At 37.4% G+C, this 17,692-nt stretch overlaps 1 protein-coding gene across 4 annotated transcripts in view; it reads left to right on the forward strand.

The window, feature by feature from the left end:
• Positions 1-3,119: 3,119 nt before the first annotated feature.
• ECT2 (epithelial cell transforming 2) overlaps positions 3,120-17,692 on the forward strand; it is a 69,193-nt gene continuing 54,620 nt past the window's right edge. The window contains exons 1-13 of one of the 4 annotated variants that reach the window (XM_058426809.1): positions 3,120-3,316; positions 5,736-5,846; positions 7,335-7,486; positions 8,121-8,200; positions 8,315-8,407; positions 9,809-9,991; positions 11,800-11,889; positions 12,985-13,092; positions 14,442-14,515; positions 15,235-15,365; positions 15,510-15,625; positions 15,729-15,791; positions 17,101-17,323. In XM_058426809.1, the coding sequence (XP_058282792.1) occupies positions 7,357-7,486; positions 8,121-8,200; positions 8,315-8,407; positions 9,809-9,991; positions 11,800-11,889; positions 12,985-13,092; positions 14,442-14,515; positions 15,235-15,365; positions 15,510-15,625; positions 15,729-15,791; positions 17,101-17,323 (1,291 nt within the window). In that variant the 5' untranslated portion in view covers positions 3,120-3,316; positions 5,736-5,846; positions 7,335-7,356. The remainder of the gene's footprint in view (positions 3,317-5,735; positions 5,847-7,334; positions 7,487-8,120; positions 8,201-8,314; positions 8,408-9,808; positions 9,992-11,799; positions 11,890-12,984; positions 13,093-14,441; positions 14,516-15,234; positions 15,366-15,509; positions 15,626-15,728; positions 15,792-17,100; positions 17,324-17,692) is intronic. The other 3 variants (XM_058426810.1, XM_032174010.2, XM_032174008.2) reach the window with 3 other exon arrangements.

Genomic DNA, 17,692 nt, shown 5'->3' on the forward strand with positions numbered 1-17,692 from the left:
CTGCCTCGGCCTCCCGAGTAGCTGGGACTACAGGCGCCCACCACCACGCCTGGCTAATTTTTTTGTATTTTTAGTAGAGATGGGATTTCACCGTATTAGCCAGGGTGGTGTCTCGATCTCAGACCTGGTGATCCGCCCGCCTGGGCCTTTCAAAGTGCTGGGATTACAGGTGTGAGCCACTGCACCTGGCCAGCCTTTTTTTTTTTAAGAGATGGGGGCGGGGCGGGGGGGGGGCGGTCTTGCTCTACCGCCCAGGCTGGAGTGCAGTGAGGAGATCATAACTCGCTGCAGCCTTGAGCTTCTGTTCTCAAACGATCCTCCCGCCTCAGCCTCCTGGAGACTGGGACCACAGGTACATGCCGCCAAAGTCGGGTAATTTTTAAATTTTTACCTTTATTGTAGAGACTGGGGGAGGGAGTGAGGGGCCTTACTTTGTTGCCTAGGCTGGTCTTGAACTCCCGGCTTCAAGGGATCCTCCTGCCTTAGTCTCCCAAAGTGCTGGAATTGTAGGCATGAGCTCCCACACCCAGCCTAACCTAGCATATGTCAGTTGTCTTCCACTCTCCTCTTCATGTATATTATGATCCAGCTACACCAAACTGTTTACTGTCTCCAATATATATTGAGCTTTTATGAGAGCCTAAAGTGCAAGTAAACAATCTAATAAGAATTTATGTTTTTAAGAAAGTTCAAGGTTAATATACCATTCAGTTCAATTGCCTATGCCCTATATAGTATTTAAAAATTTTTCATAATGCTGATCTTGAAACACTATAGCACCTAAAACAGCTTCTGACTCAGTAAGACTAAGTTACTTGTATCATTGTTTTGTAGGTATTTGAATTCTGTGAAAACCTATGCATACAATACATTTTCACCACAAATACAGCTATCTGCTAGAAGCGCCATGAGAACAAGGTCCATGTTTGTCTTGTCACACCTATATTCTCAGTGCTAGCATAGCGCCTAATGGGTGCTTAATAGTTTTTAAATGAATAAACTATTAATAGGTTAATCAGGACATCCAGTCTCTCAAACATTATGAATGAACTTGGATCTAGCTCATTCACTCTAGAAATATTTATCTGGTACCTACATGTGAAGATTCCTGTGTTTATTAGAAAGCAATGTGTAATATTTGCCTTTGCAGTACTAGCTTTTCGAAAAGACCTGAAGATTAGGGATCATGTTTTACTTTACCAGACACCGGCCGTCTGCTGGGTGCAATTAAGTGGCATATGATCACCTATGCACACGATTATCTGAAATACTCCTCCCCACATTGCTTTCTTTGAGCCTGCAGACAGATCTATACTAGACTTTATTTACACTCATCTATTATTTCTGGGTTCTAATGCAGGCTAAAATATTTATTAGGAGACATTGGGTAAGTTACTTAAACCTTTCCTACAGTTTCATGGTATCATGGGACTATGATACCTACTTGTGGGTGGTTTTAAGGATTAAATAAGGTATAAAGTGCATAGTAAACTATCAGTATGTTCATTCTCTTTCTTCTCTACCTTATACTCTAATTATCTGTTTATCTGCTAATTTCCCTCACCAGATTGTGTGGTCCAGACAGGCAGTTTTCTATGCCTTATTCATCTTTATAACCCCAACAAACACAATGGCTGTCTTAAATTAGTAAATATTTGCTGAGTAAATGAAGACCTAAGAGTGAAAAAGATTGTATTACCTGTTTATTTGTTAATCTAACTGCCACACATCCCTTAAAAGAAATCAAGTATAGCTTTTGTTAGGGAAGCTTAAAATTCATGGCAATGATACCATACACAGTTAATCATTAGCTTTGGGAAGTCTGTTGAGCAGAAAGCGGTGCACAAAGGAAGTAGGGCTGCTTCCCACAATAGCTTAATATGTTTTCAGTGATGAACATTTTTGGAATGCTGGGCACACCCAACTTCCAAATACGCAAGCACATTCCAAATAGAAATTTCAATTACTGTTTTTCTTTTCTTCTGCCCTAACAGTTATCACAGTATTTTAATGAAGGTCAGACTTAAATACTGACAAGCAGGGAAACCAATAATTACCAGATTGCTTCATTCATTTTGTGGACAGCATTATAAACTTTTCAGGCATTCTAAGATTGCCTGACAAAATTAGAAAAAATTGTTAAGTCCCCACGACCTGCTCGAGATGCCCACAAGTGTTCCATCCTAAAGTACACGTTTGCCTCTTCTTATTGGTATTTAGGTTCTGGCATCTGATTCCCCTTTCTTCTTCTATTTATATTAGCCTTCAGGTGGGAACTATGGAAAACCCACCTGGTGGGGGTGTATTTTTCTTAAGAGATTGTGTTATATGGTATCATATTTAGAAAATAAAGAAATAAATTATTTTCATAATAGCAACGCTAATCACAGGAAAAACTTGATACATTCTTGACTAGACTTTAGGGGAAAGTACAAGTTCTTAGTGGGCGGAGGGGGGCAACGAGGAGGCAATTTGGCTCCAAAAATTCTAGAATCTCGTGGCATATTTTTATCAAATGCAAGCTTATCTTTAAAAAAATCCGAGAATTTTTCTAATTTCTAAGAATTGATTCTAACCCGCGATATTCCCTAGATGGGAGCGCAGTGCTTTAAATAATAGGATTTAAATAAGCGGCTGCTGATTTGAAGTCCACCTGGGGAATCTGAGTTCTAGGACCGGTCCTTGGCCCTGCCACACGCCAATACAACCATCAAAGTCAAAATCCCTTAACTCAAATTTAAATACATTCCTAAAGCAGAAAGCATCCCGATAGGAAAATCCTACAGCTCACAGCAAGCAGCAGGGAAACATTTATCTCTGGCGACACTGATTTAGGGTTAAAAGATTTGGTATCGTTTTTAAAAAAAAAAAAAAAAGCTGGGTGGGGCCGAGGAGAATCCACCCAAACTTTCCTCAGGAAGTAGGATGTTTACTGAGTAAATATGCAGTAGTCACAGAAACACCTGCTACTCCTTTAAGACCTCAGGAGCCACCACCGCCACCTCCTGGCCACATCCGGGCACTTCTTTGCAAACTCCTGACGTCCCGACGTCCGAGCCGTTGGGCTTATTTGAAACACACGCACAACCAATCAAGCGGCACCTGCCGGGAGGTGGAGAGCGTCAACCAGTCACCGCCTCTCTGGAGACTCCTGCCTATGGGAAAGAGGTTGACATCACGCGCCAATCGGCATGGCTTTTAGAGAGAGCAGCTTACTTTTTGAATCGGTTGTGGCGGCCGCCGGCAAGGAATGGCGGTATCTGTGAGAGGAGTCGGCGTTTGAAGAGGTGGAACTCCTAGGGCTTTTTTGAGAGTGGTAAGGACTCTGTGTGAGTGAGAGAGGTGCAAGTGGGCGAGCGGCTCCAGAGCCAAGGGCTCTTTTGCCTGCGGTCGACGTCCCCGCCCCTAGTGACCGCGAATTCCGGAGCGCCCGGCTCAGGCTTCCCGGCTCCGGGAACTCCCTCGCCGCACCCCACCCCCAGCAGCCGGGCCCTGACGCGGAGTGGGAGCCCGAAGCCCCCAGTATTGCTGGGCATCTTCGCCCTCACCTGTTGGCTCTTTTGGACGGAAGAGTGTGGGTGAAGGGAGGGAGTTGGGAAAGGGATTTTGGCAAGCCGCGCAGCCCTGTGGCTTTGGGGGCCGGCACTCGCAGCCTTTGGGGGCTTATCTCAGAGTGCGCCGTGGTTTTATTCTAGGATTCATCCTGGCTTCTTTGCGGGAAGTTTAGTTTTTCGTTTTTGCAAGATAAATCCAGGCCATCCGCCCCTCGTCCTCCCCAGCCACCCGGCACAGATGTGTCTAGCTTAGTGGTTAAAGGCGCAGCCTCTGGATTCAGCCGGGCTTTGAATACCTCTTTTACCACTTACTAACAGTTTGCCTTAGGGGAAGTTGCTTAATCTCTCTGTTCCTACGTTTCTTCATCTATACATTGAAAATAATAATAGTACCTGCCTCTTAGGATTACTGTAGAGATTAAAAGGTTTAGGACAATGTCTGCCACGTATTAAGCGTTAAGTAAATGTCAGTTGTTGATAGTAATGTTAATAACACCACCATTATATCTAGGATTGCATTTTAGTCCTTCACCTTGAAAGATGATTGCCTGAAAAGTATTTAAGTAAAAGGAAACTTGAATGTTTGTTTACATGGCAAATTTTATCTCTGGGATAAAAGGGGGCGTGTGTTATCGTGTGTTTACTTAGAAGCTCTTTGGGTCTGTTCTTGGGTGAGAAGCCGTGTAGGTTTATGAACACTGATCCTATTGTGCTTATTTTAAAGGCTTCTGGAATACAGTAATTTGAAAAAAGGTGATTAATATATTTCCATTTCTGATCAGACTGTTGGATGTTAGTTATATCATCAAGTTACCATGCATCTCTTTTTCTCTATAAATTTTGAAGCTGTTTTGGCAATAAATTGATCATATACAGTATCATCAGGGACAATTTTAATTATTAATCATCTGCTTTTGATCATCTGCTATGCTCCCTCCCTTTTATTAATCATCTGCTTTTGATCATTTGCTGTGCTCCTTCTTAAAGAGGGAGGCATAGGAGAAAAATGTAAATATTTTCAAAATTTTTTTTTTAGACGGAGTCTACCTCTTGTCACCTAGGCTAGAGTGCAGTGGCACGGTCTCGGCTCACTGCAACCTCTGCCTCCCGGGTTCAAGCGATTCTCCTGCCTCAGCCTCCTGAGTAGCGCCTGCCACCTCGCCCAGCTAATTTTTGTATTTTTAGTAGAGACGGGGTTTCACTGTGTTGGCCAGGCTGGTCTCGAACTCCCGACCTCGTGATCCGCCCGCCTTGGCCTCCTAAAGTGCTGGGATTACAAGCGTGAGCCACCGCGCCCGGCCTTTCAAGTGGTATTTTTGATTTCCCTCCTCCTGTCCTTAAAGCAGATTAGCTCCCTGACTTTTTTTTTTTAAACATTCTTTTAAGGGGACTTTGAATGAAAGCCGCTTTAATGCCTTTTCATTGGAAATGGTTGAGTGTAGAAGACTTAAAATAATAGGGTTGGATAGAATTTATCATTGATTCTAAATTAAGACTGTTAAAACTATTGGACCACTCCTTTGGAGAGCCTTAGAATAATGATTGACATGGATGTATGGTAAAGCAATAAGAAATATCCATATTGTGACTATTACATGAGAATAGTTGTTTGTTGTTCACTTTAAGACATCTATTCAGTTTTCATCTTTTTATTTTTTAATTTTTTTTTTTGAGATCGAGTCTTTCTCTGTCCCCCAGGCTGGAGTGCAGTGGCGCGATCTCGACTCACTGCAAGCTCCGCCTCCCGGGTTCACGCCATTCTCCTGCCTCAGCCTCCCGAGTAGCTGGGACTACAGGCGCCCGCCAACACACCCGGCTAATTTTTTGTATTTTTAGTAGAGACGGGGTTTCACCTTGTTAGCCAGGATGGTCTCGATCTCCTGACCTCGTGATCCGCCCGCCTCAGCCTCCCAAAGTGCTGGGATTACAGGCTTGAGCCACCGCGCCCGGCTCAGTTTTCATCTTAACTAGATTTGAGTTGTAGTACTATGTGTGTTCCAACAATGTAGAAACTAAGGCTTAACTGGCTATGTGCAGGGCTGAGACAGGAAGCTGAGTTGCCTGATTTTGAAGCGTCACATAACACGCTAACAGCTGTGCTGTTATTAGTGTGCAGGTTATTACATTCCTTATTATCAGCATCCAAAAATGATGTTATGATACCTTACTGTTTCTTCACAGCATACAGTTTAAACTGTTACTTTGCCAAGACTCTGGAGGAAGATATTTGTATATTTTATTAACCTGAAGAAGTAGGAAAGAGGAAAGTCTGACATGTAGCTCTGGTTAAAGGTGGGTCCTGTGTATATTTGCCTAATATTTTAGAAATTTACTCTCAGTAAAGTTGACTTATTGAAAATTGATAAAAATCTCTAAAAAAATTTTTTTTTAGAGAGACAGGGTCTTGCTGTATCACCTAGGCTGGAGTGCAGTGGTGGGATCACAGCTCACTACAACCTCAAACTCCTGGGTTCAAGTGATTCCCCCACCTCAGCCTCTTGAGTAGCTACTATAGGCACCTGTCACCACACCTGGCTAATTTTTCAATTTTTTGTAGAGATGGGGTCTTGTTATGTTGCCCAGTCTGGTGTTGAAATTCTGGCCTCAAGTGATCCTCCTGCCTTGGTCTCCCAAAGTGCTGGGATTTCAGATGTGAGCCACCCAACCCACCCTGATGAAAACTTGTTAAACCTTTTATTCCGTGTCTAGCTTTTAAACTCTTCTTAAGTCCTGGAAAACTTAAAAAAGGATTTCCTTTCATAGTCCAGAGTTATATTTGCACTCACCCATGCATAACTGTTTTGTCAAACCTTTTAGGGGAGAGGTGTTTTTAAAGAATTATGGAAATACTGACAAGGGAGCAGCCCAATTATACAGGAGAGGTTTAGAGACATCCACAGAGGATGAGTCAAGAGTGGTGATTGGGGGTTGGAAGACAAGCTAGGTGGAGAGTCGAGTACTAAATGCAAATAGATGTGATGTAAATTATGATTTGTGCGTGAAAAATAGCTGAGAAATTCATGTTGCTGTTGCATAGATTGTATAGGGACTGGGGTAGTTACAGATGGTGAGGGTGAATAGTTAGGCGGGGACCGAATTGTGAACTTGGTGGTGAATTTGGACTTGGACATATAAGGAGTACTTACGGAAGTTGTTAAGCAGGGAAGTGATATGGTCACATTTGTATTTAGGTGCATATTCCTGAAAACCATGTGGAGAGTGATTTCTAAAGAAAGTGATGGTAAAGTTGTGTGGAGCTGTTTTATTAGACCAAGTGACCATTGTGGCATTGAGTGTATAGAGAAGGGGGGCCAGATTCCAGAGATATTTGAGGTGGCATTGGTAGGAATTTTGGGGAGGGAAATGTGGGAGAGGAAAAAATAAGGATAGATCTCAGATTTTGGGCTAGGATTTTTGTGGGAGGTGTGTTATGGTGGTGTTATAAGTGAATATAGGAAGAAATTGGTTGAGGGCAAAGATGTGGAGAAGGGAGGTAGAATAATATTTATGGCTACAGTTGAGTGTTTGTTGTATGTCTAGTAATGTTCTATGTGCTTTTGATACATTATTATTTTTATTATATTCCCGTGAGTGAGGTATTGGTATGTTTATTTTATAGGAAAAGAAACTGAGGCTCAGAGAAAGTCAGTGACTTTCTTTGGTTCATTAAGAAAATGGGTAATAATACTTTTTATAAATTCTAGGTAAAAAGGGCCTCTAATACTTACTTTTGCCCAATGACCATTTTTATGTATTTTTATTCAAATTTTATTTTTTCAGCTGATTTAGAAGAATACAAATCATGGCTGAAAATAGTGTATTAACATCCACTACTGGGAGGACTAGCTTGGCAGACTCTTCCATTTTTGATTGTAAAGTTACTGAGATGTCCAAGGAAAACTTACTTATTGGATCTACTTCATATGTAGAAGGTAAACCTGTTACCTGCTTTAAAACAATCAATTTCTATTTTAATTCTAAACTTACTAGTGACTTTCTTATGATTTAATTTTAGTACCAACTGTAATGCTAGAGCACAGGTATTAAGTAAATATTTGTTGACAGAATCCTTTTACACTATGCCATTTTTCTGATTATTATTTGGGTTGTTTATATGCTTTGCAGCTTTGAAAAGGGAGGCATCTTAATTTGGATATTCCTTTTTCTGTATGTGAGGGCGGTCTAGTTACAGCACTGTTAGCTAGAAGTTATATAGTCATGCATGACTATATAACTACTTTTTTCCTTTACCACTTTATAAATGGGTTTTTCCTAAAATTATATGCATTGTTGAGGAGGATGACTATGTAAGATAGCGCATTCTCTGGCTAGGAGGAATGCTGATGTTTGTATACCCTGCTACAATATGGTTTCTCTTTCTCTAAAGTGATATATAGCCAAATATTTTTGTAATAAGTTGGGAGTTGAGTCCTATTAAATTTAGAGAAAGTTATGATTCCCTCAAAGTTGTAATACATACCAGATATAGCCAAAAGAGCGATAAGGAGCTACTGATTGTCATGTTAATACATGATAAACATATTGAAACATTTTAAATTTTAACAGAAGAGATGCCTCAGATTGAAACAAGAGTGATATTGGTTCAAGAAGCTGGAAAACAAGAAGAACTTATAAAAGCCTTAAAGGTATGGAGTTTTAGGTTTTAGTTTTTTTTTTTCTTGTAATGCAATTTTTCTTCCATTAGTGTGTAAATAGTTTCATAGCTTTCTTAACCTCATACTTAAGTCTCTTTTCCACAGACTATTAAAATAATGGAAGTCCCTGTTATAAAGATAAAAGAAAGTTGTCCTGGAAAATCGGATGAAAAATTAATAAAAAGTGTTATTAATATGGTAGGTCAAAGCAACTCATTGCATGTGGCATGCTGCACTTCCCTTGATTGTATTATTCTACTTTCTGGTGATTGGAATTAGGCACAAGGTGTATTTTGTGCAATCTGAAGCTTAATGAATAGAAACTGTTTTATACATTTTAACTCCTTAGCTTCTTTTTTCTCATTAATTTTATATTTAGTCTAAATTCTTGCTGTATTTCCAAAATTATAAATCACAGTAATTTATAATCAGGGAATTTGCCCCAGCATACGAAATAATCTAATTCTGGAATCCATCTGTTTTAGTTTGCTAGGGCTGCCATAACAAAATACCACAGTTAATTGCTTAAACAGTAGAAATTTCTTTTCTCACAGTTCTGGAGGCTAGAAGTCCAAGATTAAGGTGTGTGTAGGTTTAGTTTCTCTTGAGGCCTCTCACCTTGGCTTGCAGTGTCCTTTTGCTGTCCTCACATGGCCTTTCTTCTATGTGTGCTTGCATCTGTGGTGTTTCCTCTTATTGGGACACCGGATTGGATTAGGGCCCACCCCTATGATCTCATTTAACCTTAATTACCTCTAAAGTCCTTATCTCCAAATATAGTCACATTCTAAGGACTTCATTCTTCATTCTAGGTTAGGGCTTCAACATGAATTTTGGGGGTACATAATTTAGCACATCACACCAGCCTTGCAAATAAAGTTCAAATAATTTACTGACCCATTTTGAGTTAAAAAAAATTTTTTTTTTAAAATTTAACACAAGAGTTACAAGAGTTATATAGGTACTTTAGTATCTTCATTATTTTTCGTGGATGTATAAAGTGTTTACTGTAAGTAACTTGCCTTTTTATATCCTACATTTGCCATGCTGCAACTGCTACATATTGCACATCTTTCTCATATATCTTACATATCCACTAAAATGATTATGCTGATTTTCCTTTCTGTAAGTATTAAGTGCTATAGTATTATTTTCCTATTTTTCTGAAGATAGTTAATTTGTACAGTAAGAACTTTATGTATGGTATCATTTTCTTTGTCAGTAGTGGATATCTTTCTAATGCATCTTGATATCAAAATGCATGTACTTAAAAACTTCAGCATTCTAATTTTATGGAACTTACACATACTCGATTTATGACTAATAAGTAATGTCAGAATTATGCCTTTATAATACTGATCTTTAAAATTTAAGAACTTAATTTGAATGGAGATATGTATATGTAAAAATGTAAGTACGTAAAGAAATATGGTTGTTCATTAAGTGTAATGCTGATTATTGTGTGATAGAAACTTATTTTCTACAAATATAAACATGTTAAAGTTGATATTGAATTGATTGTTAAGCCGTATTTAGAGAGACAGATGGATTATTTGATATATAAATAATTTTTATTTCTGCTAACTATATGATGAAAAGGACATTAAAGTGGGCTTTGTAAAGATGGAGTCAGTGGAAGAATTTGAAGGTTTGGATTCTCCAGAATTTGAAAATGTATTTGTAGTCACGGACTTTCAGGATTCTGTCTTTAATGACCTCCACAAGGCCGATTGTAGAGTTATTGGACCACCAGTTGTATTAAATTGTTCACAAAAAGGAGAGGTAAGCATATACATTTATTATGACTTTTCAAGTTTAAATTTTTATTAATGAATTTTAATTAGCAAAAAATTTATTTGGAAAAATCTCATTGATTGTTGAGAGCAAAATATTTAGAATAGGAATAATAGTGGCTATTCTAATGTGGTCCTTTAATTCCTCCATTCTAAACTTAGTAGTGAAAAGCTAAGGCCTTTGAAAGTTAAATAATGATAACTGTACATATGCATATACACAGACAAATAAATAGTCTTTTTTTGGTTTTGTTTTTGAGATGGAGTCTTGCTCTGGGCCCAGGCTGGAGTGCAGTGGCACAATCTCGGCTCACTGCAAGCTCCGTCTCCTGGGTTCACGCCATTCTGCTGCCTCAGCCTCCGGAGTAGCTGGGACTACAGGTGCCCGCCACCATGCTCGGCTAATTTTTTGTATTTTTAGTAGAGACGGGGTTTCACCATGTTAGCCAGGATGGTCTTGATCTCCTGACCTCGTGATCCACCCGCCGCGGACTCCCAAAGTGCTGGGATTACAGGCGTGAGCCACCGCGTCCGTCATATACACAATCTTAATACCACAATGTCTTAGAGAAGATTACTTGGTTAAACTTGGGTTCCAGAAATTCATACATATACATAAACTTTTATTTGTCTCAACACAGAACAGATGCCACAGTTCCATTTTTATCAGTTACTGTATAACTTAAAATTCAAAAATTATTTTAGCTTTTTGTATTTATTTATTTATTTAATAAATAAATACATGATCTCTGCTCACTGCAACCTCTGCTTTCCCGGGTTCAAGCGATTCTCCTGCCTCAGCCTCCCAAGTAGCTGGGACTGCAGGTGCATGCCACCACACCTGGCTAAGTTTTTTCTATTTTTGGTAGAGACAGGATTTCACCATGTTGGCCAGGCTGGTCTTGAACTCCTGACCTCACGTGATCTTCCTGCCTCTGCCTCCCAAAGTGTTGAGATTACAGGCGTGAGCCACCGTGCCTGGCTGCAAACTGCTTTTCTACAGCAGTCGTATGAGTTTTTTTTTTTTTTTTTTTTTTTTTGTGGCTTCTCATTCTTAAGCTTGCCTTGTTTACTTAAAATTGCTTAGGTCTTTGTACTTCTATTGTTACACATGTTAGTAATAATAAGCACATGTTAACCTTTAATTCTCTAACATTTTGATTTGGAGTAGTTGGTTTCAAAACCCAAATAAACTTTAAAAGACCAAATTTTGAAAAATAATCTTATATAATGATGAAAATCAAATTTATTCTTTTATTATTTTTAAACCATTCTCTTTTATACACACACACACACACACACACACACACACACAACTGTTGGGTAAATTATTTACTGAATATCACCATTTATTAGCTTAAAAATTAGAATTGTATTTGGTTTAAGTGTATGTATTGTATTTACTCAGTGTTTATTATAAAATGCCTCTGACCTGTTTTAATAACATTAATTAGAATCATTTATAGTAGTGTATGGAGTCTGAAAACTTTGCTTATAGTCAGTACTTCATGTCTGTCAGAGTGCATTTAATATTTGTTTAATTTGCTGAGAGTAAAGTGTGTTTAGATTATGTATATTGCATATGATTAGGGAATCGGGAAATATTTTTATTGGGAAACTTGCAATCTGTCGTTTTGCTGGGTTTTTTTGGTTGCATATTGAAAAAAATGCCAGTAAATCTTTGGATTGGGAAAGTTGAATGGCAAGAGGAGAAATATATTTAGCTTGAGAAAGTTGTGTTGTATTTTCTACTAAAGAGAAAGCTCACATTTAAAATTGGTGTATCCTTCATTTCAGCCTTTGCCATTTTCATGTCGCCCGTTGTATTGTACAAGTATGATGAATCTAGTACTATGCTTTACTGGATTTCGGAAAAAAGAAGAACTAGTAAGTATTACGAAACAAATTCAAAGCGTGTTTTTTACAGCAAAATAAAATTGGCGTTTTTTTCCTTTTTAGTATTATGGTTTTATTTTTAAAATATTGAAGGATAACTTATTATGGCTATACCAGATTTTAAATTTTGTGAAGAAACAAATCCTGAAGAGCCTTATAAAAAGACCAGTGTTTTGTCTAGGCTGGCTGATATGAATTAATAGAAAGATTTCATAGCAATTCTGTTTGACTGTCTTGTTACCATATTGGCTACGTTGGTTATTTAAAGTTTTTGTTTATACATTGCAATTTCTTGTTATACAAGTTCAGCCTTAAAGTATTCTATTGCCCTAGAGAATTCATAGAAAGTTCCTTTTTTATTTTTATTTTTTATTTTATTTTATTTTTTTTGAGATGAGGCTTGCTCTGTCACCCAGGCTGGAGTGCAGGGGCGCAATCTCGGCTCACTGCAAACTCCACCTCCCAGGTTCACGCCATTCTCTTACTTCAGCCTCCCGAGCAGCTGGGACTACAGGCGCCCACCACCATGCCTGGCTAATTTTTTTTGTATTTTTAGTAGAGAGATGGGGTTTCACCGTGTTAGCCAGGATGGTCTTGATCTCCTGACCTCGTGATCCGCTTGCCTGGGCCTCCCAAAGTGCTGGGATTACATGAGTGAGCCACCACGCCCGACCAGAAAGTTCTTTCTTTGGTTCACAATACTTTGTTGTTGGAACTGATGGGTATTACTCTGATTTTGTGGGAAGAGTCTTGATGTGATAAAACTTGGTATTTTTTTAAAAAAACCAATATATTTACGCAGTATGGTATTAAAAAGCAATATATTTAGGCCATAGGAAAGGCAGTTGTTTAACTTACTTTTGTGTGAAATCTTTACTAATCCCACCTCTATAATTTTGCCTGTGTTAATAGGCAAACTAATCTTTTTTATACTTATTTTGACATAAAATTTAATAGCTTTATAAAAATCCTGTATGTATTTTATAAATAGAAAGTATTTAGCAAATGCTAAATGAGGGGTAAACATAGTTTAAAATTTTGTTCAAATTAACCATAAAGTCAGTGTTGCTTAATTTTTCTTTTGAGGTCAGGTTGGTGACATTGGTCCATCACATGGGTGGAGTTATTCGAAAAGACTTTAATTCAAAAGTTACACATTTGGTGGCAAATTGTACACAAGGAGAAAAATTCAGGGTATGTAAACTTGGGTATTTTTGTGTATTTCAATACAGCATTATTTTGGCATGGGTTTAATAACAGCAGTCTTTTATCTATTTCTTCCACAATTAAAGAACAGAAACTCAATTTTTGCTATGAGTATATTTGGTAAAAAATTTTAAATCATAAGAGTGGTTAAGTTTTCTTTCTTTCTTTTCTTTTTTTTTTTTTTTTTTTTTTTTAAATAGAGATAGGGTCTTGCTCTGTTACCCAGGCTGCTTTCGAACTCCTGGGCTTAAGTGATCCTCCTGCCTTGGCCTCCCAAAGTGTTGAGATTACATATGTGAGCCACTAGGCCTGGCCGAGAGTGGTTAAGTTTTAAGTGGGAATGGAACTTGAGTGAGGTGTTGAAAGATGACTAGGATCGTGGGGGTTGGTAGATGAATAGCATTGTAGGAATTGTGAAAGTAGGTAATTCACTCTTGTCTAAGTGCCTTTTTTTTTTTTTTTTTGAGACTGAGTCTCTCTCTTGTCGCCCAGTCTGGAGTGCAGTGGCGCCATCTTGGCTCACTGCAAGCTCTGCCTCCTGGGTTCACGCCATTCTCCTGCCTCAGCCTCCTGAGTAGCTGGGACTACAGGTGCGCGCCACCATGCCGGGCTGATTTTTGTAGTTTTCATAGAAACAGGGTTTCACCATATTGGCCAGGGTGGTCTCAAACTCCCAACCTCAGGTGATCTGCCTGCCTCGGACTCCCAAAGTGTTGGGATTACAGGCATGAGCCACCGCGCCTGGCCGTCTAAGTGCGCTTCATAAGAACAGAGCTCTGCTCTTATAAAGTGGTTCTAAGATTTAACTTGTGAATATTAGAATAGGAGAAAATACTCTTATTAGGATTGAATCTTAGTTTAAGATTATAGTTGAATGTCTTAGCAAGAGTTTATCATTTTTTCTTAGTCTACCTTAGTGTATTTGTGTAGCAAATGGTAATTTTAGTGTACTCTTCAATTTACCCTAAATATTTCAACTCATATATAAGGTTTTAGTGAATTAGTTGGATGTCTTCTTCTGTAGTGCTATCTTGAGGGTCATACTTTCAAGGAAGTAAACATGAAGAAAGGAGAAATAGAAATTTAATAAAGATGAACTTCAGAGATACATTTATTTAAAATAAAATAAGGAAACAGTTTGGACACCATGGAACTTGTTTTGAAGTTATTTTACCCTAACTTGTATGATTGGAAGACAATTTGTTAATTTTTAAATTATTTTGTTACAAAGCAGATAGTGATCTAAAACTGCAAAAAATTAAGTATGTTAACTCTTTAGAACTTCCTTGAATGCAGTTATTTAAGGAGAAAATTCATTGTAATGTTTATATTTTTAGGTTGCTGTGAGTCTAGGTACTCCAATTATGAAGCCAGAATGGATTTATAAAGCTTGGGAAAGGCGGAATGAACAGTAAGTGTTTAGAAATTCAGTAGTTCATTATGTAAATTAAACATTCTGGTTTAAAGATAAATCCATGTGCTGAAAAAAGTAATTTCATAGATAGAAAAAATGAATTCAGTCTGAGTAGTTTGAGGAATAAAATCTAGGAAGAACAAGTGATAAAAAATTAAAAATTGAACGATATCTTTGATATCTTTGGATTTTACCTTGTGAAGTAATTTTGGCTATTACAAACATTCTGAAATTATTAGATAATAGCTAAATAATTCTGGGTATTTGGATTTTGTTACATATTTTTAAAATTTTGTGTTGTCTGGTTACATTTTAATTGGTGCTTGAAGTTTATTGCCTTGTTTTGCTTAGTTTTCCAAGCTCATGATTTCTTGCTGTGGCACTTCATTAAGATTTCATGAAAGTTATCATTACTTAGATTTCATGAAAGCCTTGGAACACAGTACATATAAATCTTCAAATAATAGAGAAGAAATTTGAATCTCTTGTAAAGCTTATCTGTGATCACATTTTGTCAGAAGTTACTTTTGGGATGACTGAGGACACATCATTTTTTTAAATTGAAGTTTTTGTGAACTTTTCAGGACCAAATGTTAAGTAGTTTCAATAGATAGATTACGCTAAGACCTTGAAAATTACTGTAGGTTTGTAAATTGATATACCTAACACTTGAATTTAAGTTAAACTGATTTTGGAAGAGTGTATTTTGTTTTTAGGGATTTCTGTGCAGCAGTTGATGACTTTAGAAATGAATTTAAAGTTCCTCCATTTCAAGATTGTATTTTAAGTTTCCTGGGATTTTCAGATGAAGAGAAAACCAATATGGAAGAAATGACTGAAATGCAAGGTAAAATTTAGCATAATGTAAAAGTTATATCTCTTTTAGTCCCTAGGCCTGCTTAATCACTTCCTGGTCAATATACCTCTTAAAAAATTTGGGTTTGGAAATAAGTAGCTTGGCTTATTTATGCTTATGTGCATTCCTTTTTAGGAGGTAAATATTTACCACTTGGAGATGAAAGATGCACTCACCTTGTAGTTGAAGAGAATATAATAAAAGATCTTCCCTTTGAACCTTCAAAGAAACTTTATGTTGTCAAGCAAGAGGCAAGTAATTCTAGAATGAGGTTGGTTTTTAAAAACACTATTAATAGCTTCTCTGATAAAATAAATGTAAACTATTTATTAAAATGTTTTTTCTCTCACCTAGTGGTTCTGGGGAAGCATTCAAATGGATGCCCGAGCTGGAGAAACTATGTATTTATATGAAAAGGTATGCTTTTTAACCCCTTAGTTATTTGTTCTGTGAGCTTGATTGTTTGCAGATAACACTTTTCTGTCCAGAAGGTTTAGAGAGCATGTTTAGGAATTTCAGAATGATTAAAACAATTGGGATATCAAGTTATCTTAGTCTATGTAGATTTAAGTGGAACTATTCAATGTAATGTGTATTATTTTAACCTAATATGTTATTCTGTGCGAATTCTTGGTGGTAACATTACGAACAAGAACATCTGTATCTTCAGAAACTTAGACTTTTAATGGAAAGATAGATTTGTACATAGTTACGATGGGGAATGATGTGTGCTGCAATTGAGTAATGTATTTTAGGTAGCCTCACTCAGAGACTCAGGAGGGAATCAAAAGGTCAAATAAATGTTGACCCAACTTACTAGGCCAACTAGGTAAGGACATTCGTTAGAACCCCAATTGGGAGAGGGTATGAAAGCTTTGAGAGTACATTAAAATAAGTAGTTTAGTATAGCTTTAAAATACAGTGTGGGAAGGAAGACCAACAGATAAAACTTAATGGATAGATAGAATCAAGAAGTTTTTAATACATTAATGAGCTTGGATATTATCCTATAAGTATTGGGAGCCATTGAAGAAGAATAAGGGGAGAGATGTCATTAAAAAGATGAGTTTGATAGTAGAATATCATCAGGAAAAATCTAGTCTTTATGGTGAATCTTGGTGAAAAGTGGTATCACTCACCAAAATGACAAAGTTATGGAAGTAGGCTTTAAGGGAAGATTTACTTCAGTTTAGAATTTAATAACTTTGTGTGGAATATTGAAGATGAGTTGTTTCTGTAAAATCTATATAGTACCATATTGTGTTCTCTTCAGACTCTTCGAAATGTAAAGTTCTTAGAGTTTAAAAAGTGTGCTTTAGATTTAGGGAGAGAACTCTTAAAAATCAAGTGTTACTCAGCACATAATTGGAAAGCATTGTGTCCAGGCACTGTGCTAGGGATACAGCAAACAGACTATGAATGGTCCCTGCCTTCGTGGAGTTTATGGGCTAATGAAGGAGCAGGTAGTAAACAAGTTTACAGATGAAAATATAATGGTGATAGTGGCTAGGAAGAAAAATGAGATGCTTGAGGTTAGGCAATTACAGTGGTCTCTTGACTATTATGTTTTATGAGACTTTTGAATTGCCTGGTAGATAGAGTGTAGGGTTATAAAATTATTGTGCAAAATCCAGATTCTGTCAGACTTGTAAATATATTTTTTTCTTGTTCCTGTCTCAGTAAAGAACCATGGAAGTAAATTGAGATTTTGTGCTTTTGATTACAGGCAAATACTCCTGAGCTCAAGAAATCAGTGTCAATGCTTTCTCTAAATACCCCTAACAGCAATCGCAAACGACGTCGTTTAAAAGAAACACTTGCTCAGCTTTCAAGAGAGACAGACGTGTCACCATTTCCTCCCCGTAAGCGCCCATCAGCTGAGCATTCCCTTTCCATAGGGTCACTCCTAGATATCTCCAACACACCAGAGTCTAGCATTAACTATGGAGGTAATTCACATTCTTAAAAACTTGTCTTTAAAGTTTAGTGGAATGGAATAATTGTTAGAATTTAGATAAATCCCTGATATAGTGAATATGAAAGTCTTTGCCTTTAATTACCTTTGTTCTAGCTGTAGAGAAAAGACACATGAATAATTAAGCTTAATAATGTTGCAATTTAATGACTGCTTACTACATGCTAAATGCTTTATATGTTTTGTGTGTTTATAATAGATTTTATTATTCCTGTTTTACAGATGACTAAACTGAGATACAGAGAAGTTAAGTAATTTGTCCAGGGTCATATAACTAGAGAGTGATAGTACTGTTCAAAAAGCAAACAAAGTCACAGGGGAGGTCACATAAATTATGGAGAAA

The sequence above is a fragment of the Hylobates moloch genome, unplaced genomic scaffold (assembly GCF_009828535.3).
Source record: "Hylobates moloch isolate HMO894 unplaced genomic scaffold, HMol_V3 SCAFFOLD_13, whole genome shotgun sequence".
In the NCBI taxonomy this organism is placed as follows: Eukaryota; Metazoa; Chordata; class Mammalia; order Primates; family Hylobatidae; genus Hylobates; species Hylobates moloch.